This window comes from Aquarana catesbeiana, linkage group LG09 (assembly GCF_042186555.1).
Source record: "Aquarana catesbeiana isolate 2022-GZ linkage group LG09, ASM4218655v1, whole genome shotgun sequence".
NCBI lineage: Eukaryota > Metazoa > Chordata > Amphibia > Anura > Ranidae > Aquarana > Aquarana catesbeiana.
The window spans coordinates 248,001,687-248,027,744 of record NC_133332.1 but is presented as its reverse complement, the minus strand read 5'-3'; the positions used below and the strand labels follow the sequence as shown (position 1 = coordinate 248,027,744).

The following is a 26,058-nucleotide window of genomic DNA, read 5'->3' as shown; positions in this document are numbered from 1 at the left end:
CCATCTTTCCATCAACTCTGACCAGCTTCCCTGTCCCTGCTGAAGAAAAGCATCCCCACAACATGATTCTGCCACCACCATGTTTCACGGTGGGGATGGTGTGTTCAGGGTGATGTGTAGTGTTTATTTTTCACCACACGTTTTGCTTTTAGGCCAAAAAGTTACATTTTGGTCTCATCAGACCACAGCACCTTCTTCTTCCACATGTTTGCTGTGTCCCCAACATGTCTTCTCGGAAATGGGACTTCTTATGGCTTTCTTTCAACAATGGCTTTCTTCTTACCACTCTTCCATAAAGGCCAGATTTGTGGAGTGCACGACTAATGCCCCGTACACACGATCAGAAATTCTGCCAGCAAAAGTCGGATGTGAGCTTTTGGTCAGAAATTCCGACTGTGTGTATGTTCCATCGGACTTTTGCTGGCAGAATTCCAGCCAGCAAAAGTTTGAGAGCAGGTTCTCTATTTTTCGATCGGAAAAAGTTCCTATCCGAAAATGTGTTCGTCTGTATGCAATTCGGACGCGCAAAAAATCACGCATGTTCTGAAACAATTCGACGCATGCTCGGAAGCATCGAACTTCATTTTCTCGGCTCGTCGTAGTGTTGTATGTCACCGCGTTCTTGACGGTCAAAAGTTCAGAGAAGTTTTGTGTGACCGTGTGTATGCAAGGCAAGCGTGAGCGGAATTCCTTCGGAAAAACCATCAAAGTTTTTTTCTGATGGAATTTTTGATCGTGTGTATGGTACATAATAGTTGTGGAATCTGTGCGGATTCTGTGACAGATTCTCCTACCTGAGTTGTGGATCTCTGCAACTCCTCCAGACTTACTGTGGGCCTCTTGGCTGCTTCTCTGATGAATGCTCTCCTTGCCCGGCCTATCAGTTTAGGTGGACGGCCATGTCTTGGTAGGTTTGCAGTTGTGCATACTCTTTCCATTTTCCGATGATGGATTGAACAGTGCTCCATGAGATGTTCAAAGCTTGGGATATTTTTTTATAATCTAACCCTGCTTTAAACTTCTCCACAACTTTATCCCTGACCTGTCTGATGTGTTCCATGGCCTTCATGATGCTGTTTTTTCACTAAGGTTCTCTAACAAATCTCTGAGGGCTTCACAGAACAGTTGTATTTATACTGAGATTAAATTTCACACAGGTTACTAATTAGGTGACTTCTGAAGGCAAATTCCACTAGCTTTTAGTTAGGGGTATTAGATTAAAGGGGGCTGAATACAAATGCACGCCACACTTTTCAGATATTTGTAAAACATTTTGAAAACCATTTATCATTTTCCTTCCACTTCACAATTATGTGCCACTTTGTGTTGGTCTATCACATAAAATCCAAATAAAATACATTTATGTTTTTGATTGTGACATGACAAAATGTGGAAAATTTTAAGTATGAATACTTTTTCAAGGCACTGTATATACTGTAGAACAGGGGTCCCCAAACTTTTTAAACAAAGGGCCAATTCACTGTCCTTAAGAAATTATGGGAGCCAGACTGTGGCCAGTGGGAGTAGAAAATGCCTTGGCTTCAAGGGGAAGAAACAATGCTGCAGGCTCAATGGTCAGTGAGTGCTGAATATGCCCAGAGTTGTTCGTCAGAGTAATAACTATCAAGTGCCTTTGGTGTACCCCATCCTTGGTGTAAGTGGGAGAAATGATGACCCATTACTGGCACCAGTGGGACAAATTGTGCTCCATTGTTGGTGACATAGGAGGGAATAGTGTCCCATCAATGGTTTCAGTGATAGAAATTGTGTCCCATTGTTGGTGTCAGTGGGAGGAACAGTACCCACAGGGCCACTTACTGAAATGCATGCAAAAGACTACATCTGGCCTTTGAGGACCACTGCTCTAGAACATGTTTTTGAAGGCACCAATGAATGATCTTGGATTGTGGGAGTTATCAGGAACACTCAGAAAATAAAACAAGCAAAAGTGTAAAATATATAGACACAAACTGCCAGTGAGTCATATTTAAACACTGCCAGCCCAAGGACGTCATATGACGTCTTTGAATTTCAGTGGTGATATCTGAATGATGCCGTGTGTCGTGGGCATTACAGGTGGCGGAAGGGGACATCCCCCTGCCGTCCGGGGTTTCTCCCGGGTCACCCATATGATCAGCCCAAAGAAAGAATCCGCCACCACTGGATGAAGAGCATAGAGATTTCCGGTGACCAGATGGTCATCAGTCATCTCTATGACCGTCGGAGGCCCAGGCGGGACGGTATCACATCCAGGCCGTGGGTGTAAACAAATTTGAGATCTCAGCTAGAAAGCATCAGATCTGTCTTTTTTTTTTATCTGATGCTTTCCAGCCTGGAGGAGAGATGTGGGGTCTTTTAGACCCCACATCTCTCTATAAAGAGGACCTGTCACGCACCATTCCTATTACAAGGGATTTTTACATTCCTTGTAATAGGAATAAAAGTGATCAACAATTTTTTTTTAAAGAGAAAGTGTAAAAAGAAAGAAAAATAAACAATAAAAAAAATTTAAAAATTTAAAGCGTCCCGTGCTCACGCACAGAAGCGAACATATACGTATGTCCCGCCCACATATGTAAACGCCGTTCAAACCACACATGTGAGGTATCATTGCCGCGTGCGTTAAAGCGAGAGCAACAATTCTAGCACTAGACCTCCTCTGTAACTCTAAACTGGTAACCTGTACAAAATTTTAAAGTGTCACCTATGGAGATTTTAGTACCAAAGTTTGGCGCCATTCCACAAGTGGGTGCAATTTTAAAGCATGACATGTTGGGTGTCTATTTACTTGGCATAGCATCATCTTTCACATTATACAAAAAAATTGGGCTAACTTTACTGTTTTGTTATTTTTTAATTAGTAAAACTGTTTTTTTTTCCCCAAAAAACGCTTTTGAAAAATTGTTGCGCAAATACCATGCAACATAAAAAGTTGCAACGACTGCCATTTTATTCCCTAGGGTGTCTGCTAAAAAACATAATGTTTGTGGGTTCTGAGTAATTTTCTAGCAAACAAATTATGATTTTTACATGTAGGAGAGAAGTGTCAGAATAGGCCCGGTATGGAAGTGGTTAAAGAATTCAAACTATCATTTTGGCTTTCATGCTGACCTTTGTATTGAAGCAAGTATGTCAGCAGTGACAGCCTTCATGCTTCTATTAGAAAAGGTTTTTCTTTTTTATTTATCATATTAGTGTTTGGCTTTCTGCTGTGGTTTTAAAAATATTTGCATATGAACAGCATTCCATGTGTCTATAATCCTCCATATAGCAACAAACAACATTATCATTATAATAAAAAAGACCTATCACTTTCAAACCTTTTATTATTCTCCTGTTTCCAGGTGCTGCTGTTTCAGACAATGACTCTGGCGTTTCCATGTGCACACCCATAAAAGTATTCCGGTACAGTATATTGTACATATTATATAATAGTATACATAAAAGAGGGTGATTTCGCTCTCTTTCTCAGTTATTTTACTGTATAAATAACGTATTCTACTACCTAAATTTAAAGTGGTTGTAAACCTGAAACATGAAGTGTCATTTCTGTCTGCTGCCTCCTTCCTCACTTCTGACAAGTTTTCCTGACCCCAAGAGAAAAATGGTGACAGGGGAGTGAGCTTCAGCTGATTGACAGCCTTAGCTCTGTTCCTCTGTGCTGTGTGAAAGGGGGTGTGTCTCTTCCCTCCAATCAGCTTTCAGAGCTCTCCACACCGGTGTAACTTCAGCTGTCCGCCCCCTGCTTTTCAGAGAGGAGAGATCCTGGGTAAATTGTGCACTTTGAATGGCTGTAGGGGAAAGACAGCTGTAAATAGACATGTACAACTTATTGTATATAGGAGGATTTTTTTCATATTTGTGTTTACAACCACTTTAAATGCATCTTTAAAACACGTACATTACATTAATTGTGGTCCATCAAGCAGTTACCACTAAACAGACATTAAGACAGGACGCAGGCCCTGCAGGGAAAATTTGGCTGTGATCTAGTGAGTGATAGCTCACTTAGGGGCAGGTGAGTTTAAGACTGGAGAGGGGTAGGGGGGCTAGGGGTATGTAAAGTCTAACAGAGAATTTTTCCTATTTACTCTCTTTAGGTCTGTTGAATATACAACTGAAAGTGTTTTGTTTTTGTTGATCTGCTGATCCAGCCAAAAATCTTGTGAATTAATAACTTCCTGTACACTTTGCCTGTGTGACTGTTATCAATTTGCATTGTTCTCAGCTATCTCTGTGGACTACCAAACACTAGGGATGAGCTGCCAGTTTGGTCCAAGCCCATGCTTGGACCAGATTTTTATGCTTGTTCAGCGAACTAAGGAACTAAATGAGTATTCATCATTAGGCAGTGCTATTACTACAGCTAAATGTAAAAAAAAAACGGGCAGGGATAAATACAAAAGGAAATGGCATGCCTCCCCCATCCTAAAATTCATACCAGACCCTTCAGGTCTGATATGGACTTTAGGGGGATCCTCACGCTAAAAACAAGGAAAGAGAAGCTTGGGGTTACTCCAAAAATTCATAAATTCATACAAAATCCATTTCCATACATGCAGGCCACATGCCCTTAACATGGGGAGGGTACCTTGCCAGTTTACTTTTTACTTGCCACTTTTATTTTTTTTATGTGAGTGAGTAGGGGGACTTTTTTGAACCCCTTACATGGGGTTTAGTTTTTATTAATTTTTTATTTAATTTATTTCAGTTACTTATATAGCGCTGTCAATTTATGCAGCGCTTTACATATACATTGTACATTCACATCAGTCCCTACCGTCAAGGAGCTTACAATCTAAGGTCCCTAACTCACATTCATACATACTAGGGACAATTTAGACAGGATCCAATTACCCTACCAGCATGTCTTTGGAGTGTGGGAGGAAACCGGAGTACCCGGAGGAAACCCACGCAGGCACAGGGAGAACTCCAGGCAGGTAGTGTCGTGGTTGGGATTTGAACCAGCGACCCTTCTTACTGCTAGGTGAAAGTGCTATCCACTACACCACTGTGCCGCCCCAGTTTTAAAGAGTGTTCCAAATTCTATTAAGCCATCCATCTTGAGACCCCTGCAACCAATGGCCAGAGTTGTGCGGAAGAGTTCCTTGACCTCATCAACTTAGGAACAAGTTACTCTGCCAAAGAGGTCTCCCTGGGCAAGGTACATTCCCTATGTTAAGGTATGGTTCAAAAGGGAGGGTAGCACACACTGACCCCCCCTCCCCCCAAACCCTATTGTTGGTGTCATTGATTGTGTAACACTGTGCATTGTTACTGTGATGCAGATCTTTATTTTGTCCACAAGATGGCAGTATTCAGTATTGGGACTTATGTTCATCATAAGTCCCAATACAGGAGTGCTGAGGCGGCTGGGACTTGTATAGTGGAAGCAGAACTTTCCCTACAGTTTGGCTGACAGCAAACTACACAGCCCAAGATTGCCAGGAGGTAGGAACAGATAAAAAAAAACCTGGGAACAGGAAGGGAGAGAGACTTGGCTACTGGAAGGACATCTGGGAAAGAGCTTTGTGGAGCCACGTGGGCCTGGACCGGATATGGTTGAGCCAGGAAGCCACGAGTGTCATCAGAAAGCCGAGTAGCCTTCCCTTTCCTGGCCTTCCAGAATGCATGCTCAGACGAGGGTCTGGGACCTAATTACGTTTTTTTGTTGTTCTTCGACATCCATACTAGACCCTTATCAAGGATAAGGATCTGGTAAGTATTTTTAGTCTATGCTTTCTTTTCCTTTTTTTGAAAATGGGACCTCCCATTAACATCTATACCAGACCCACATCTAGGATAGGAGTCTCGAATAGATAATGGAAATCCCCAAGCATTGTTTACATACAATAGGAAGCAGCTGGGAGCTGTCATTTACCAGCAATTTAAACTGCATTTTTGTGAAATACAGTCTTGATGTAGTTAGTTGTATACATCTTCCACTTCACAGGCAGGTTAGGGGGATTCCCCAAGCATGTTGTTTATAGGCATTTTGCATTTTTTTTTGTTTCACTTTAGACATTATTAAAACTGCTGCTTTCCTCAAAACAGAATTTAAAAAGTGCCCAGCTGCCTAGGCCGTTTGTTTGTCAAACCCTTAATGCCTAGAATTGGCCATTAATGATTTCTAAGATTCGGCTCCCATTAAAATTCAGTAGGGTTCGAATTCTGAATCCAAACTTCAGTAAAGTTCACCAAACCTGCTCTGAACCCAGGTACGTTTGGTTCATCATTATAAAAAACCTACCCTGTGTTGTGGCGATAAAGAGAGGAGGTGCTATGTAGTCCTGTCCCAGGCTGACAACACTGCTCCTCCTCAGATACAGCAGTGAGTGAGCTTTGACATGCTAGGACAAGAAGTGTGTTACTGGCAGGATCGCCAGGTGAAAATAAGGGAAAAGAGGCTGAAAACAATGTTTGCAGCCACCTTTCCTAAGGATTGGTGAGTTGCAATATTTTACATCTTTGTTCTTGTGTTTAGATACACTTTAGCTGTGCGGGCAGTGAAGAAATAGTGCTATTGTGAGATGAGACTAATATCTTTATTCTGATATTTCTAAGGCCAAAAATCAGGAGTCCTCATGATGCTCCCGCTCCAAGTGACATCATAAAAAAATTCTCTGCCAAGCCCAAGGCACACTCTGGACCAATGAAGGCAGATCATACAGTAATACCAGAGAATGTGTAAGTACTTTTTCTTTATACAGCTTGTTGGGGAGGGACTATCTAAAGCAAAAAAAAAAAAAAAGTTTCAGGCCCCTTTCATACGGGCGTTCCATTTGCTTCATCCGTTCAGTCACTTTTTTTTGTTAGAAAATCAGATGAAAAACGGATCCAGGCTTCAGTTTTTACATTAGTTTGTGTACATCCGTTTTTTAACAATTTTTTACATTTTTGGAACAATTATGCCCCGTACACACAATCGGAAATTCCGCCAGCAAAAATCTGATTTGAGCTTTTGGTCAGAAATTCTGACCGTGTGTATGCTCCATCGGATTTTTGCTGGCGGAATTTCCGCCAGCAAAAGATTGAGAGCAGGTTCTCTATTTTTCCGACAGAAAAAGTTCAGATCGTCTGTAGCAATTCCAACACGCAAAATTCCTACGTATGCTCGGAAACAATACGACGCATGCTCGGAAGCACTGAACTTCATTTTTTCGGCTCATCATAGTGTTGTACGTCACCGCATTCTTGACGGTCGAAAGTTCAGAGAACTTTTGTGTGACCGTGTGTATGCAAGGCAAGCTTGAGCGGAATTCCGTCGGAAAAACCATCCAAGGTTTTCCTGACGGAAAATCCGATCGTGAGTACGCAGCATTAGAATTTCAAAATTGACTGACTGATCCAAATTCTATTTGAAGAATAACTGGTTGCTAAGGAGCGGGCCAACAAGCTGGCCGCCACATCCTTAACAACCAATGACTCATCAGCTGTCAGCTGAATGTAAGCCAAACAGTTGCCAGCAATTCAAAATTCTGAAAAAACAGCAACGTTTTAAAAATAAATGGCACGGGGCCCCCCCACAGTCCATACCAGACCCTTATCCGAGCATGCAGCCCGGCAGGCCAGGAAAGGGGGGGACGAGTAAGCGCCCCCCCTCCTGAACCATACCAGGCCACATGCCCTCAACATGGGGGGTGCTTTGGGGTAGGGGGACCCCCCCTCTAAAGCACCTTGTCCCCATGTTGATGAAGACAAGGCCCTCTTTCCTTCAACTCTGGCCCACTGGTTGTGGGGTGCGGCAGGTGACTTATTGGAATCTGAAAGCCCCCTTTAACAAGGGTGGGATCTGGGGGCCCCCTTGTTAACTGCTTTCTGTCCGCCCCATAGCAGTTTTATTGCTACAGGGCGGCAGCTGTGTGCCAGATTACGTATATATACAGTGCATTCAGAAAGTATTCACAGTGCTTCACTTTTTCCACATTTTGTTATGTTACAGCCTTATTTCAAAATGGATTAAATTCATTATTTTCCTCAAAATTCTAAAAACAATACCCCATAATGACAATATGAAATAAGTTTGTTTGAAATTTATTAAAAAACAAAAAAAAAAATCACATGTACATACTGTAAGTATTCACAGCCTTTCCCATGACACTCAAAATTGAGCTCAGGTGCATCTTGTTTCCACTGATCATCCTTGGGATGTTTCTAAAACTTGATTGGAGTCCACCTGTGGTAAATTCAGTTGATTGGGCATGTTTTGGAAACACACACACACCTATCTATATAAGGTCCCACAGTTAACAGTTTGTGCTCTGACATGTACTATACCCTGAGGTCCAAGATATTGTCTGTAAACCTCAAAGACTGGATTGTATCACAGCACATATCTGGGGAAGGGTACAGAAATTTTTTTGCAGCATTGAAGGTCACAATGAGCACAGTGACCTCCATCATCCGTAAACGGACGAAGTTGGGAACCACCAGGACGCTTCCTAGAGTGGGCTGCCTGGCCAAACTGAGCGATCGGGGGAGAAGGGCCTTAGTCATGGAGGTGACCAAGAACCTGATGGTCACTCTGACAGAGCTCCAGGGTTTCTCTGTGAAGAGAGGAGAACCTTCAAGAAGAACAACCATCTCTGCAGCACTCCACCAATCAGGCCTGTATGGTAGTTTGGCCTAATTGGTTTCCCATAGTTAGTAGCTGCTATAATGTTAGTAAAAGGCACATGACAGCCCGTCCAGGGTTTGCCAAAAGGCACCTGAAGGACTCTCAGACCATGAGAAACAAAATTCTCTGGTCTGATGAAACGAAGATTGAACCTGAATCACCTGGCCATGGCCAATACTATCCTTACAGTAAAGCATGGTGGGGGCATTATCATGCTGTGGGGATGTTTTTCAGCAGCAGGAACTGGGAGACTAGTCAGGATCGAGGGAAAGATGAATGCAGCAATGTGCAGAGACATCTTTGATGAAAACCTGCTCCAGAGCGCTCTGGATCTCAGACTGTGGCGAAGGTGCATCTTCCAGTAGGACGATGACCCTAAGCATACAGCCAACATAACAAATGAGTGGCTACGGGACAACTCTGTGAATGTCCTTGAGTGGTCCAGCCAGAGCCCAGACTTGAACCCGATTGAACATCTCTGGAGAGATCTGAAAAAGGCTGTGCACAACGCTCCCCATCCAACCTGAGGGAGCTTGAGTGGTCCTGCAAAGAAGAATGGGAGAAACTGCCCAAAAATAGGTGTGCCAAGCTTGTAGCATCATACTCAAAAAAACTAGAGGCTGTAATTGGTGCCAAAGGTGCTTCAACAAAGTATTGAGCAAAGGCTTTAAATACTTATGTACATGTGATTTATTTTTTGGTTTTTATTTTTAATAAATTTGCAAAGATTTCAAACAAACTTCTTTCATGTTGTCATTATGGGGTACTGTTTGTAGAATTTTAAAGAAAATAATCAATTTAATCAATTTTGGAATAAAGCTGTAACATAACAAAATGTGGAAAAAGTGAAGCGCTGTGAATACTTTTCGGATTCACTGTACTTAGTTCCAGACTTTCCCCTGCAGGGGGCACGCGCCACCGGCGGGCCGCTTCTGCTGTAATAATTCACAGTAGAAACCGAGCTGCCAGGGCACTCGATGCCCTTCGACAACCGCTGATTATCTGCAATACACAGAGAACTGAGATATGCCTATGTAAACAAGGCATATCTCAGTTCTGATAGGGGGAAGGAATGGATTTTGTGTTCCTGCAAAGCAGGGACTATAATTTATTACTTCCCCTATTAAAAGCAGCACAAATTTAACACACAAACAAAGGCTAGGCACACAGTTAACCCTTTGATCGCCCCAAGATGTTAACACCTTCCCAGCCAGTGTCATTAGTACAGTGACAGTGCATATTTTTAGCACTGTACTAGTCACTGTATTAGTGTCACTGGTTCCCAAAAAATGTCAAAAGTGTCAGAATGTCCACCGCAATATTGCAGTTTCTCTATAAGCAGCTGATCGTCGCCATTACTATTTTAAAAAATAAAGAAAAAAATCCATAAACATATCCCATAGTTAGTAGCTGCTATAATGTTTGTGTAAACCAATCAATATACATTTATTGTGATTTTTTTTACCAACAACATGTAGCAGAATACATATTAGCCTAAATTTATAAAGAAATTAGATTTTTTACATTTTTTTAATTGGGTTCTATGGCAGAAAGTAAAATATATACAATGTCACATGACCGCCCAATTTTTTGTTAAAGTAACGCATGTAGCCTGGTATGGTTTGGGGGGGAAGCGCTCGCTCGACCCCCCCCCCCCCCCGCCAGGCTGCATGCTTGGATGAGGGTCCGGTATGGATTTTAAGGGGACCCCCATGCCTGAATTTTGGGGGGGACCCCACGCCATTTTTTTTTTTATTTGGCACTGTTCAGGTATCCCAGTAGCCGTGGATGTTGCGGCTGCTTGAATACAATATCTGGCAGTAGAGATACAATTAGATTTTTCTTGTTCAGCCTGCAGGCTGATTGACAGAAATCTTTGTATGTTTGGCTTGCCTTAAGCTAAGATTTCTCCATCCACTCTATACAGCGCGGGTGGACAAATCTCCCATCTTCAACTATTTTACTTTGAAATCTGGCCCGCCAGCTTTCAAAATACCCAAAAAAGCGATTGAATCTTATTGGATGCAGCCATAATTCAGCTGAAAAATTTCTGCCTGGCTTCTTTAATTTGCCAATCGAAGGATGTCGAGCAGGAGGGGGCTGAGAGGGCCAACTACTAATCGTATTTTGGCCTATTCATAAGGAACAAGCCGAAATGAGTTACAGTGTATGGTCAGCTTTAGTTCAGCTGCTGGGAGCAAAGAAGAAAAAGTGGAAACAGGGCTGGTGCAAGCATTTTTTACATCTTAGGCGAAACTTAATTTTGCCGCCCCTCATTGGCTCTGCCCCTGACTCCACCCTCCTTCGCCCTGTCCATGTATACAGTGAAGGTGGTGGGGGTGAAGATTTTTGCACCGCCTCTTCACCTTTTCCTTCAGCCGTGATCCACAGGCCTGCTCCTGTGTCTCTGGACCTGGTCTGAAGACAAATAGTGGGGGGACACCAGCTTGCTTCCTCACGCTAGCCAAGGCCTGCAGGTATATGGACAGGCTAGGGTATCTGACATCTAGTTCCCGCCCCCTGGCTCCAATGGCCATGCAGTAATGAGGTAGAGAGGTGGGGTGGTGATGTCACGTTCTCTACCTCATCCAATCAGAGAATGCCTTGTATTAATTGAAAAAAATATACAAGGTTTTCCCTGAATGGTGGCAGTGCCAAGTGAGCACTCCCCTGTGGTTACTATCCAGAATTGCAGTTGATTGGATCCAGAACCGAAAGACAACTACTACAAGACAGTACAGTGCTTTGCAGCTTACTCATGGATCATTCAGGTACAGCTACAGTGAGGGAAAAAAGTATTTGATCCCCTGCTGATTTTGTCTGTTTGCCCACCAACAAAGAAATTATCAGTCTATAATTTTATTGGTAGGTTTACTTTAACAGTGAGAGACAGAATAACAACAACAAAATCCAGAAAAACGCATTTAAAAAAAGTTAGAAATTGATTTGCATTTTAATGAGTGAAATAAGTATTTGTTCCCCTATCAATCAGCAAGATTTCTGGCTCCCAGGTGTCTTCTTTTTTTTTTTTCCACAAAAATTTTTTTTATTGGATATATGACAAGTAGCATATACAAGAATGAAAAAAAAACATTTGTCATACAGTAATCTTACAGTGTATAACACATTGAAACTATTAACAACAGCAAGGGGGAGGGGAAGTGGGACTTTGTATGAAACTGCGCCGGGTAGAGGTCGCACGTTTCCATCCCTATCACACAATATCTAGAAAACCCGCAAGCAAAGGCCAGTGGGTGAGGGAGGAGGAGGTGGGACTTTATATGAAGCCAATGGTTTGCAAGCCGACACAAACGGTGGGTCAATAAAATTCTTTATTTGCATGTTCATACAAACAATGGTATCAGACAATATCAATATAACACTTGGTAAAATGTTAGAAATGATAACCAGAGATCAACATAAGGACCATTAGTATAGTTATCAAGGATATAAAAGGTATACAGATAACATGGGTAATAACATGGGTATAAGCAATATTATTGAAGATAGACCAGGGATCACCAGGTGTCAGAATGCGTAAATAGTTAAAACAAGGTAATGCCTGCCTGATAGCTGGCCTCAAATTCCTGTTAGGGGGTAAAACTCTGTATAGCATGGGTTGGGACAGTAAGTGACAACCGGTAGCTCGACGCGTTTCGTGGTTCAAGACCACTCATCAGGAGCAGACATGTCATGTTTCTGGAAAAAAATGATAATAATATCAAGGGCCAAGGTAACAATGGGTACAGAGGGCTAAAAAATCCCCCAAAAATTGAATAGTACTCACGGAAATTGTGGGTAAATGGTGAATGGCCAGGTACGGCAACCATCCGGGACTAGTGCCAGGTCGGGAGCTGAGGCGGGCCCCCCCGCCGCGGCGACCAAAACAGGCAATCCCCCCCAGGGCGATGCAGAGCCACGAGGCACCCTAGAGTTGAGAGTGGAAGATGAGTGATAATGCAGGGAGTGTGTGTGCAGCGGGGGGGGGGGGGGGGAGAGGAAGGTGGGAAGAGTGAAGGTAAGGGGGGGAGGGAAGAGAGGGGGGGGAAAGAAGGAAGGTGAGCGTGATGTAAGGGTGAGTGAATGAATGGGTAGAGTGAGGAATGGAGTGGGGGAAAGAGGAATGGGAAAGCTAGAGGGTGACATGTGCGCAAACAGGGTAAGGAGTGGCCTTACCTGTGTGACAGGGTGGTGTGGAGCGAACACCACTATGCTGAAGTGTAGCTGTAGTGTACCTCGAGCGCCGCACCACCCCAGGTGAACAGGACGCCCATATATAGGCGCCGCCGCGAGGAGGCCCGCCAACGTCACGTCCGCATGGCCAAAAGTGGGAGGAGCCAGGGCGAGAAGCCGACCAATGGTCGGCGGCCGCTGAGACCCACCCACCGAGCCTGCGAGCATAGCAACCACAGCGTGAAGGGCGCGGCGGCGCCAGAAGGCGCGGCGCACGTCCACCGCTGGTGACGTGACGTCGATGGGCAGTGGCGGCAAGCCCCGCCCCCACACACAAGCCCGCCAAGGGAGGCGGGCGAGGGAGGAAGGGGGGGGGCCCAAAGGCCGGCAGTGCCCATCGCAGCTCCCGGGCAGGCAAAGGCCGGACGGCCCACCGGCCAGCCACAGCCACCCACCCACAATTGGGTTGGACCACCATTGGGAAGGGTTGACCATAATATTGATAAAACCTAGTGACAGGATAAGAAACATGGCATGTAGGATTGAAACTGGTAAAAGTGACACAAAGGTAAACACAGGTGAGGCTACCAAGGAATCAATAGGGGCAGGATGATAACAATCATTGGTCATATCAAGATAGAGCAGTAGAGCAAACCATGGGCTTCCATCCCTATTCATATAAACAACAGCAAGGGGGAGGGGAAGTGGGACTTTGTATGAAACTGCGCCGGGTAGAGGTCGCACGTTTCCATCCCTATCACACAATATCTAGAAAACCCGCAAGCAAAGGCCAGTGGGTGAGGGAGGAGGAGGTGGGACTTTATATGAAGCCAATGGTTTGCAAGCCGACACAAACGGTGGGTCAATAAAATTCTTTATTTGCATGTTCATACAAACAATGGTATCAGACAATATCAATATAACACTTGGTAAAATGTTAGAAATGATAACCAGAGATCAACATAAGGACCATTAGTATAGTTATCAAGGATATAAAAGGTATACAGATAACATGGGTAATAACATGGGTATAAGCAATATTATTGAAGATAGACCAGGGATCACCAGGTGTCAGAATGCGTAAATAGTTAAAACAAGGTAATGCCTGCCTGATAGCTGGCCTCAAATTCCTGTTAGGGGGTAAAACTCTGTATAGCATGGGTTGGGACAGTAAGTGACAACCGGTAGCTCGACGCGTTTCGTGGTTCAAGACCACTCATCAGGAGCAGACATGTCATGTTTCTGGAAAAAAATGATAATAATATCAAGGGCCAAGGTAACAATGGGTACAGAGGGCTAAAAAATCCCCCAAAAATTGAATAGTACTCACGGAAATTGTGGGTAAATGGTGAATGGCCAGGTACGGCAACCATCCGGGACTAGTGCCAGGTCGGGAGCTGAGGCGGGCCCCCCCGCCGCGGCGACCAAAACAGGCAATCCCCCCCAGGGCGATGCAGAGCCACGAGGCACCCTAGAGTTGAGAGTGGAAGATGAGTGATAATGCAGGGAGTGTGTGTGCAGCGGGGGGGGGGGGGAAGAGGAAGGTGGGAAGAGTGAAGGTAAGGGGGGGAGGGAAGAGAGGGGGGAGAAAGAAGGAAGGTGAGCGTGATGTAAGGGTGAGTGAATGAATGGGTAGAGTGAGGAATGGAGTGGGGGAAAGAGGAATGGGAAAGCTAGAGGGTGACATGTGCGCAAACAGGGTAAGGAGTGGCCTTACCTGTGTGACAGGGTGGTGTGGAGCGAACACCACTATGCTGAAGTGTAGCTGTAGTGTACCTCGAGCGCCGCACCGCCCCAGGTGAACAGGACGCCCATATATAGGCGCCGCTGCGAGGAGGCCCGCCAACGTCACGTCCGCACGGCCAAAAGTGGGAGGAGCCAGGGCGAGAAGCCGACCAATGGTCGGCGGCCGCTGAGACCCACCCACCGAGCCTGCGAGCATAGCAACCACAGCGTGAAGGGCGCGGCGGCGCCAGAAGGCGCGGCGCACGTCCACCGCTGGTGACGTGACGTTGATGGGCAGTGGCGGCAAGCCCCGCCCCCACACACAAGCCCGCCAAGGGAGGCGGGCGAGGGAGGAAGGGGGGGCCCAAAGGCCGGCAGTGCCCATCGCAGCTCCCGGGCAGGCAAAGGCCGGACGGCCCACCGGCCAGCCACAGCCACCCACCCACAATTGGGTTGGACCACCATTGGGAAGGGTTGACCATAATATTGATAAAACCTAGTGACAGGATAAGAAACATGGCATGTAGGATTGAAACTGGTAAAAGTGACACAAAGGTAAACACAGGTGAGGCTACCAAGGAATCAATAGGGGCAGGATGATAACAATCATTGGTAATATCAAGATAGAGCAGTAGAGCAAACCATGGGCTTCCATCCCTATTCATATAAACAACAGCAAGGGGGAGGGGAAGTGGGACTTTGTATGAAACTGCGCCGGGTAGAGGTCGCACGTTTCCATCCCTATCACACAATATCTAGAAAACCCGCAAGCAAAGGCCAGTGGGTGAGGGAGGAGGAGGTGGGACTTTATATGAAGCCAATGGTTTGCAAGCCGACACAAACGGTGGGTCAATAAAATTCTTTATTTGCATGTTCATACAAACAATGGTATCAGACAATATCAATATAACACTTGGTAAAATGTTAGAAATGATAACCAGAGATCAACATAAGGACCATTAGTATAGTTATCAAGGATATAAAAGGTATACAGATAACATGGGTAATAACATGGGTATAAGCAATATTATTGAAGATAGACCAGGGATCACCAGGTGTCAGAATGCGTAAATAGTTAAAACAAGGTAATGCCTGCCTGATAGCTGGCCTCAAATTCCTGTTAGGGGGTAAAACTCTGTATAGCATGGGTTGGGACAGTAAGTGACAACCGGTAGCTCGACGCGTTTCGTGGTTCAAGACCACTCATCAGGAGCAGACATGTCATGTTTCTGGAAAAAAATGATAATAATATCAAGGGCCAAGGTAACAATGGGTACAGAGGGCTAAAAAATCCCCCAAAAATTGAATAGTACTCACGGAAATTGTGGGTAAATGGTGAATGGCCAGGTACGGCAACCATCCGGGACTAGTGCCAGGTCGGGAGCTGAGGCGGGCCCCCCCGCCGCGGCGACCAAAACAGGCAATCCCCCCCAGGGCGATGCAGAGCCACGAGGCACCCTAGAGTTGAGAGTGGAAGATGAGTGATAATGCAGGGAGTGTGTGTGCAGCGGGGGGGGGGGGGAGAGGAAGGTGGGAAGAGTGAAGGTAAGGGGGGGAGGGAAGAGAGGGGGGGGGGAGAAGGAAGGTGAGCGTGATGTAAGGGTGAGTGAATGAATGGGTAGAGTGAGGAATGGAGTGGGGGAAAGAGGAATGGGAAAGCTAGAGGGTGACATGTGCGCAAACAGGGTAAGGAGTGGCCTTACCTGTGTGACAGGGTGGTGTGGAGCGAACACCACTATGCTGAAGTGTAGCTGTAGTGTACCTCGAGCGCCGCACCGCCCCAGGTGAACAGGACGCCCATATATAGGCGCCGCCGCGAGGAGGCCTGCCAACGTCACGTCCGCACGGCCAAAAGTGGGAGGAGCCAGGGCGAGAAGCTGACCAATGGTCGGCGGCCGCTGAGACCCACCCACCGAGCCTGCGAGCATAGCAACCACAGCGTGAAGGGCGCGGCGGCGCCAGAAGGCGCGGCGCACGTCCACCGCTGGTGACGTGACGTCGATGGGCAGTGGCGGCAAGCCCCGCCCCCACACACAAGCCCGCCAAGGGAGGCGGGCGAGGGAGGAAGGGGGGGGGCCCAAAGGCCGGCAGTGCCCATCGCAGCTCCCGGGCAGGCAAAGGCCGGACGGCCCACCGGCCAGCCACAGCCACCCACCCACAATTGGGTTGGACCACCATTGGGAAGGGTTGACCATAATATTGATAAAACCTAGTGACAGGATAAGAAACATGGCATGTAGGATTGAAACTGGTAAAAGTGACACAAAGGTAAACACAGGTGAGGCTACCAAGGAATCAATAGGGGCAGGATGATAACAATCATTGGTAATATCAAGATAGAGCAGTAGAGCAAACCATGGGCTTCCATCCCTATTCATATAAACAACAGCAAGGGGGAGGGGAAGTGGGACTTTGTATGAAACTGCGCCGGGTAGAGGTCGCACGTTTCCATCCCTATCACACAATATCTAGAAAACCCGCAAGCAAAGGCCAGTGGGTGAGGGAGGAGGAGGTGGGACTTTATATGAAGCCAATGGTTTGCAAGCCGACACAAACGGTGGGTCAATAAAATTCTTTATTTGCATGTTCATACAAACAATGGTATCAGACAATATCAATATAACACTTGGTAAAATGTTAGAAATGATAACCAGAGATCAACATAAGGACCATTAGTATAGTTATCAAGGATATAAAAGGTATACAGATAACATGGGTAATAACATGGGTATAAGCAATATTATTGAAGATAGACCAGGGATCACCAGGTGTCAGAATGCGTAAATAGTTAAAACAAGGTAATGCCTGCCTGATAGCTGGCCTCAAATTCCTGTTAGGGGGTAAAACTCTGTATAGCATGGGTTGGGACAGTAAGTGACAACCGGTAGCTCGACGCGTTTCGTGGTTCAAGACCACTCATCAGGAGCAGACATGTCATGTTTCTGGAAAAAAATGATAATAATATCAAGGGCCAAGGTAACAATGGGTACAGAGGGCTAAAAAATCCCCCAAAAATTGAATAGTACTCACGGAAATTGTGGGTAAATGGTGAATGGCCAGGTACGGCAACCATCCGGGACTAGTGCCAGGTCGGGAGCTGAGGCGGGCCCCCCCGCCGCGGCGACCAAAACAGGCAATCCCCCCCAGGGCGATGCAGAGCCACGAGGCACCCTAGAGTTGAGAGTGGAAGATGAGTGATAATGCAGGGAGTGTGTGTGCAGCGGGGGGGGGGGGGGGAGAGGAAGGTGGGAAGAGTGAAGGTAAGGGGGGGAGGGAAGAGAGGGGGGGGAAAGGAGGAAGGTGAGCGTGATGTAAGGGTGAGTGAATGAATGGGTAGAGTGAGGAATGGAGTGGGGGAAAGAGGAATGGGAAAGCTAGAGGGTGACATGTGCGCAAACAGGGTAAGGAGTGGCCTTACCTGTGTGACAGGGTGGTGTGGAGCGAACACCACTATGCTGAAGTGTAGCTGTAGTGTACCTCGAGCGCCGCACCGCCCCAGGTGAACAGGACGCCCATATATAGGCGCCGCCGCGAGGAGGCCCGCCAACGTCACGTCCGCACGGCCAAAAGTGGGAGGAGCCAGGGCGAGAAGCCGACCAATGGTCGGCGGCCGCTGAGACCCACCCACCGAGCCTGCGAGCATAGCAACCACAGCGTGAAGGACGCGGCGGCGCCAGAAGGCGCGGCGCACGTCCACCGCTGGTGACGTGACGTCGATGGGCAGTGGCGGCAAGCCCCGCCCCCACACACAAGCCCGCCAAGGGAGGCGGGCGAGGGAGGAAGGGGGGGGCCCAAAGGCCGGCAGTGCCCATCGCAGCTCCCGGGCAGGCAAAGGCCGGACGGCCCACCGGCCAGCCACAGCCACCCACCCACAATTGGGTTGGACCACCATTGGGAAGGGTTGACCATAATATTGATAAAACCTAGTGACAGGATAAGAAACATGGCATGTAGGATTGAAACTGGTAAAAGTGACACAAAGGTAAACACAGGTGAGGCTACCAAGGAATCAATAGGGGCAGGATGATAACAATCATTGGTAATATCAAGATAGAGCAGTAGAGCAAACCATGGGCTTCCATCCCTATTCATATAAACAACAGCAAGGGGGAGGGGAAGTGGGACTTTGTATGAAACTGCGCCGGGTAGAGGTCGCACGTTTCCATCCCTATCACACAATATCTAGAAAACCCGCAAGCAAAGGCCAGTGGGTGAGGGAGGAGGAGGTGGGACTTTATATGAAGCCAATGGTTTGCAAGCCGACACAAACGGTGGGTCAATAAAATTCTTTATTTGCATGTTCATACAAACAATGGTATCAGACAATATCAATATAACACTTGGTAAAATGTTAGAAATGATAACCAGAGATCAACATAAGGACCATTAGTATAGTTATCAAGGATATAAAAGGTATACAGATAACATGGGTAATAACATGGGTATAAGCAATATTATTGAAGATAGACCAGGGATCACCAGGTGTCAGAATGCGTAAATAGTTAAAACAAGGTAATGCCTGCCTGATAGCTGGCCTCAAATTCCTGTTAGGGGGTAAAACTCTGTATAGCATGGGTTGGGACAGTAAGTGACAACCGGTAGCTCGACGCGTTTCGTGGTTCAAGACCACTCATCAGGAGCAGACATGTCATGTTTCTGGAAAAAAATGATAATAATATCAAGGGCCAAGGTAACAATGGGTACAGAGGGCTAAAAAATCCCCCAAAAATTGAATAGTACTCACGGAAATTGTGGGTAAATGGTGAATGGCCAGGTACGGCAACCATCCGGGACTAGTGCCAGGTCGGGAGCTGAGGCGGGCCCCCCCGCCGCGGCGACCAAAACAGGCAATCCACCCCAGGGCGATGCAGAGCCACGAGGCACCCTAGAGTTGAGAGTGGAAGATGAGTGATAATGCAGGGAGTGTGTGTGCAGCGGGGGGGGGGGGGGGGGGGAGAGGAAGGTGGGAAGAGTGAAGGTAAGGGGGGGAGGGAAGAGAGGGGGGGGGAAAGAAGGAAGGTGAGCGTGATGTAAGGGTGAGTGAGTGAATGAATGGGTAGAGTGTATACTTGTATATGACAAGTAGCATATACAAGAATGAAAAAAAAACATTTGTCATACAGTAATCTTACAGTGTATAACACATTGAAACTATTAGCGTTATTTATTATTTATAGGATACGTCATAGAAAAAGAAGTTAGTGGGAAACGAACAGGAACAGAATACATGTCCCACAATTGGCGTAAGCAGGCGGAGGGTCTTGTTTCACTTTTCGCCTCCCCCCTTCTCCCCCCTCAGATTGCTCAAGGGTAAGAAAGTGTTTATAACAGTTGGTCCTGAACGTATCCTAGAGTGTTATGTATCCTGTTAGTGCAAACTCCATAACTAGTAAAGAGTATAGGCGATCAACTTCCTATCAAAAAAATGTAACTAACATAATAAGGGGGTGAGAGTAGAAGCAGGAAGGTAGGATCTAGAAAGGTGAAGGAGAGAAGGAGAGATCATAGTGTGAAGGTTTGTAGTAGGGGGAGAGGGGGGATACAGTACAGGGATAAGGGATAGAGGGAGGGGGTTTAGGGGGGGGATAAAGAATGGGGTAGCAGGGGGAGAGGGAGCAGCCTTAGGGATTTCGCAAGTGGGTCCGCCCCCGCCCCCAGTCATCACCCTCCGATCCTTTTGGTTTAGTGCAGGATCCATAATCGTACAGCCCTAGGGCGCATAAGAGCGATATCGGTCAGTGGTAATGAAATGGATCCAGCATGCCCAAGTGAGTGGGAATTTATGCATTCTTTCCTGAGAGATATGGATCAGTTCCTCCATATCTTTAATCTTGGATATTCTCCCGAGCCATTCCCTGATCGTCGGTGCGCATGGGGAGCGCCAGTGGTTGGGGATACATAGTCTAGCTGCATTCACCATATGCATAGCTAGGGATTTGAAGTAAACCCTTTTTGTTAGAGATGTGTGGTGCAAAAGAAATTGGGCTGGGGTATAGTCCAGGGTAAAAGTGGTAAGATCGTGGACCTCTTTCCAGAAGGGTTGAATTTTCTCACAGTCCCACCATATATGAAGCATGGTGCCTTCCTTTGACCCGCATCTCCAGCAGGTGTTCGGAATGTTGGGGGAAAATTTGTGGAGTCGTGAAGGAGTCCTGTACCATCTAGTGACCACTTTATAGCCATTCTCCTGGATGGCAACATTCAGTGAGCCTTTGTGAGCGTAGTCATGGATGGTGTTCCAATCCCCTTCTGACAGAGGGGACTGCAAATCCCTATTCCAAGAGGCTTGTGAAGGAGCAGGAACATGGGTAGGCATTTCTGAAAGAAGGGTATACAGTAGGGATATTAAATGTCTTTGTGGCGTTTTGCTGTGGCACAGGGACTCAAATGGTGTGAGTGGTCGTGTCCAATTTGTTTGGTGGGTGTGGGTTGCAAAGAAATGTCTTAATTGTCTGTAGGTCCAAAAGGAGAAAGAGGCATTTTTGGAAATAGTTCTCAGATTTTCCAGGGAAATGGGGGTTCCGCTAGAGAAAAAGTGAAGGGCTAGCACTTCCTCGTGGGACCATTCTTGTTGTAGGAAGTTGTGGGATTCACCCGGAGGAAAGTCCGGGTTTCCTCTTAGTGATGTCAGGGGGCCCGGTATGGGGGCAAATTTCCCATTCCGTGTAGTCTTTTTAAATGATAGGAGGGAAGGGTTGATAAGTGGATGGGATAAGAGAGACTGTGGCCAGTGTTTGGGAGACAGCCAAGGAGTCAGGTGCAAGTGTCCTTTGGCAAAGGCGTTTTCAAGAAATATCCATGCCTTATTCAAAGCATGTATATTCCAATCTGTAATTCTTGTGAGATGGCATGCTAAATAATACTGATGTAAGTCCGGCAAACCAATGCCACGTTTGGCTTTAGTGTAAGGCGTGAGAATTTAATACGGGGTGGGGAGTCTTTCCAAAGGAAAGCAGAGCAGGCCTTCCGGTAGGACCCAAAGAAACAGGGTGGCAAGAGAATTGGTATCGTTTGAAACAGATAAAGTAAGCGTGGTAAGACGATCATTTTGATCAGGGCTGCGCGTCCAAACCAAGACACGTTTAGACCCATCCAGTCCTTCAGGTGTTGTTGGACCTTAAAAAGGGCTGTTTGGAAGTTTTTCAAGAATAGATCGGAAAGGAGGGTAGGGATTTGGATGCCAAGATAGGTGATTGCCTCTTTTTCCCATCGAAAGGGGAATGACTCCTGACAATGAGTGACCTCCTGTGGGAGAAGGGAGACATTTAAGGCCTGTGATTTTGTGTAATTAATTTTTAAATTTGATATACTGCCAAACAATTCTATATCTTTGAGGAGGTTCGGTAAGGTAGTGCGGGGTGCTTTTAATGAGAGCAAGATATCGTCCGCAAAGGCCGCTACCTTAAACTCTCTGTCTTTCACTGTCACTCCCTGGATATCTGGGTTGCTTCTCAGCCTATTAAGAAAGGATTCCAGTGTCAAGATATAGATCAGGGGCGAAAGAGGACACCCCTGATGTGTGCCATTGCTGATAGAGAAGGCGTTCGACAAGTGGCCATTAACCCTCACCGCAGCGGAGGGACGAGAGTATAAAGCCATTATGTGTGTTAGCATGCGGGTCTGGAGACCAAGAGCTATGAGTACCTTGCGCATGAAGTCCCAGGCCACCCTGTCGAATGCCTTCTCAGCATCTAGAGACAGAAAGAATCCTTGTGTTTTAGACGTCGTGAGCCAATGATGTAGGTTCAGTGTGCGTATAGTGTTGTCCCTGGCCTCCCTACCAGGGACAAAGCCCACTTGGTCTAAGGAGATGAGGTCAGGCACTAGAGGGAGCATCCTATTAGCCAGGATCTTTGCATAGATTTTAATATCTACATTTAAAAGAGATATAGGTCTGTAATTAGCTACTTGGGACGGGTCCTTGCCTTCCTTTGGGATGACAGTTATGTGAGCAGTTAGCATATTATCTGCCCTAATCTGGGGGTCCGCAAGGGTGTTAAAAGTGGCAAGAAGTTTAGGAGATAGGATATCGGCAAAGGATTTGTAATACTGGAGGGTAAAACCGTCCGGTCCCAGGCTCTTGCCCAGTTTCATATGTTTAAAAGCTGTCTCCAGTTCTGCTGCCGAGAGGGGACAGTCTAAATCTTGCGCCTGTTGGGGAGTTATTGGTTTTGGGCTATATTGGGAGAGAAAGTTCCTAATGGTTTTAAAGTGTTCCTCTGTGGAGGTTTGGGTCTTGTGATTCGATTGGAGGTTATATAATTTTGAATAGAATTCTTCGAATTTTATCGCTATGTCCTCATTCTTGGCCAAAAGGGTACCCTGCGCATTTCTGATATGGTGTATTGTAGAGGAAATCTTAGAGTTTTGTATTGTGCGGGCTAAAAGACGGCCGCATTTGTTACCTTGTTCATAGAATATCCTCTGGCCAAAGATGTAGCGTCTTTTCGTTTGTTTGCCCAGTTCCTCTAAGAAGAGGGCTCTGGTATGTAGTAGGTCTTGTAGAGTAGACTGTGCTTGTATCAATTTGTGTGATGCTTCTAGGTTCTTAATTTTCTTAGTCAGGTTGTTAATGTTATCCTGATACTGTCTTTTGGCCTTTGCTGCCAGGGAAATCAGTTCTCCCTGGATCACGCATTTATGCGATTCCCAAAGGGAGATTGGGGAGACCTCTGAAGAGGAATTTTCTACGAAGTAAAGGTGGATTCGGTTGCGAATACGTTCTAACGCCACCGGCTCTTTGAGTAAGGATGGATTCAAGCGCCATGTTTTGGATTTTGCACACGTTTCAGGAAAGTTTAAGGTTACTGTAATCGGGTGGTGGTCTGATAGGAACATGGGTTCTATGGTGGATTGGTGAAGTAGGGGTAAGTCCGTCTGGGAAAGGAAAAAATAATCAATCCTCGAATATTTCTGATGCGGGGCTGAAAAAAAGGTGTAGTCTTTAATAGAAGGAAACAGAGTGCGCCAGGTGTCATGAAGGGTTAGGTTCTGAAATTGTAATTTAATTTGGCGTAGAGCACTGTACTTGAGGGTGGAAGTGCCCGAAGAGGAATCCAGCATAGGATTAAGTGGGATGTTAAAGTCGCCACCCATTAGCACCATACCTTTCTTAAAGGATGCTAGTAGCTCGCAGGTTTTCTTAAAAAATGTCACATGATGGACATTAGGGCAATATATGTTCGCAAGTGTAACTGGTTTTGAAGCATATGATCCCTTAAGAAAAATATATCTGCCTTCTGGATCTATGAGGGAATCAGATAACTGAAAGTTTGCATGTTTGGAGACTAGTATAGATACCCCCTTGGTCTTGGACTCAGGGTTAGTGGCATGTATTGCGGTGCGATAAATGTGATTGGAAAGCTTAGGTACCAAGTTGGAATGGAAGTGTGTTTTCTGTAGGAAAATAAAATGTGCTTTATGTTTTGTAAGTGCCGATAGGACTTGGGATCTTTTTTCCGGTAAGTTAAGGCCTTTCGCATTTAGCGATATGCACTTCCACGTCAAGGACGGGCTGGGAGACTGTTTGCTCTGCATGATGGTGTGGAGTTACAGTGGCTGGAGGAACTTTATGCAATTGGGTTAGAAGGATTGCTGGAGGGCAAGGAGAATGGCCAATTCGTGGAATGGGGGGTGCGGGGGCGGAGCCACACAATCGGTAGGTGCTTGAGACAGGAAGTAACAGGAGAAGGGGGGGGTCTTGTGAAAGAAGAAAACAGCTTAAGGTCTGAGGCTTAGCAGAAGTAGGGGGGGGGGATATCACCAATAAGGAGATAAAGAGGAGAGATAGGAGGGCGAGCTGAGAGGGGGGGAGGAGGGAGAGGTGTGGTAGGACGGCAATAAGGATGAAGAGATAGCTCAGAGAGAGGAGAGGAGAAAGGAAGGTTAGAAACAAAAAAGAGGAAAAAAAAGGGGGGAGAGGGGAAGGAGGAAGAAAGGTTAGAGGTGAGAAAATACCAGAGGTGGTACTATATTATGTATACCACCTATAGAGGGAGATTCTGGAATGTCAGCAGTCATCCAAAAAGGACCGCTGTGTGGGGACAAATGGAAGGACGGGAACCACAGGGGGTTACGAGCCAGGGACCGAAACTGGAAGCGTGAAGAGGTACAGGGTGAGAAAATAATAACACAGTGAATAACAGGTTAACACTCAGTTCAGCGTAGTCGAGGACCACCAGTGCATTCGGCAGCTGTTAGAACAAAACAAAAAAAAAAAGTTCACTGTTCAGGGTGCATCACCCAAGGACCCGGGATGCCAAACCTATATTGCTAAATGCGCTTGTATTGCGTGCTAGCACGTGGGCTAGTTTAGGTAATAAATAATGATTAGGATCTACGAGTGTATCTAGCATAATGAGGGGGATGGTGCCCCACATACAGATTTTGGAGCAATGTATCCCGGGTTCTTAGGGTGCTAAACAAAAATGGATAATAACTCACTTAATAGCTCATCTCTGAGATATAGGGGGACAGCTATTCGTCCAAAAGTAACTGTAGAGTATGCGTTAATGTATTAGAGTCCCTTAAACAGATGGCCTTAGCCTGAACTCCCATACTCTGAACAGCTATGCAAATATTAAAGCTTGTGTAGACCCTGTGATCTCTGGGGGTTCTCTGCAGGGCACTGCATGTTTAGGCAAATTAGCCCGACTGTAATAACATGTCTTCGGGTGGTATATAGGGGTGAATCTTCAAAAAGAGAGGTTTAACAAACTAACGGAGGGGTGTCGATTTCCTTTGTGGCATGAGTATAATTTGGGGCAACAGACCTTTTCCGGATTGTGAGCACCATAGAAGGCATTACCTTGAGATCTAATGTCAGGTGTAGTCACAATATGCGTTGACGATTCCATATCGCAGTCTGTGCGATGTTATAGAAACGTCCGGGCGAGCGGGTCAGGAAGAAGGTTTCCGCTGGGGAGAATCTTTGAAGGAAAAATCACCTCATCCGTTGAATGGGACGTCAAAATGGGCAACCGCGGGCGTGAGGTCGGAAGGTAAAGTAGTAAGACACCTCAAGTTCAACACCGGTATACTGGAGGGGGAGTGGGATGAGGGAGGGAGAAAAATAAATCAGGAGACCAGGGTGACGAAAAACAAAGCAACTGGGGAAAAATCAGCTGCAAAGGCACTCACGTACAGGTGGACCATGGGTAAGGTACAACAGAGTTCTTTAGACCTCTGGGCGGTCCCTTCTCAAGGCAGGAGAGGGTAGAGAGCCAGGGCTACGATGATAAATGTCACGGCGTGATGTGCGGGGGTCCGGTGAAGCCATATCGGGTCTGCGTCTGCGAGATCTGTGGCGTTGGGCTTTAGGCGACGGGTTGCGAGAGACCGGTAGCCAGGGTTCCGTGTGGAAGTAGAATGCGTACCATTCCGGAAGCTCAATATGAGGAAGATCGAGATGCTCACAGAACGCCTGCAGGTCTTCCGGTTAGCGGAGCAGTGCAGAGCGTCCCCTGTTGGACGCCGAGAGAGCGAAGGGAAATTTGCAGCGATATGGGACATTCCTCCAGAAGGGGGCGCAGGGCTCCTCTGTT

At 46.4% G+C, this 26,058-nt stretch overlaps 1 protein-coding gene across 1 annotated transcript in view; it reads left to right on the top strand.

Moving 5' to 3' along the window:
- Positions 1 to 26,058, top strand: part of LOC141108487 (uncharacterized) — a 153,700-nt gene that overhangs the window by 11,722 nt on the left and 115,920 nt on the right. Inside the window, exons 3-4 of the mRNA XM_073600135.1 lie at positions 3,345 to 3,405; positions 6,565 to 6,687. Of these exons, the coding sequence (XP_073456236.1) occupies positions 3,345 to 3,405; positions 6,565 to 6,687 (184 nt within the window). The remainder of the gene's footprint in view (positions 1 to 3,344; positions 3,406 to 6,564; positions 6,688 to 26,058) is intronic.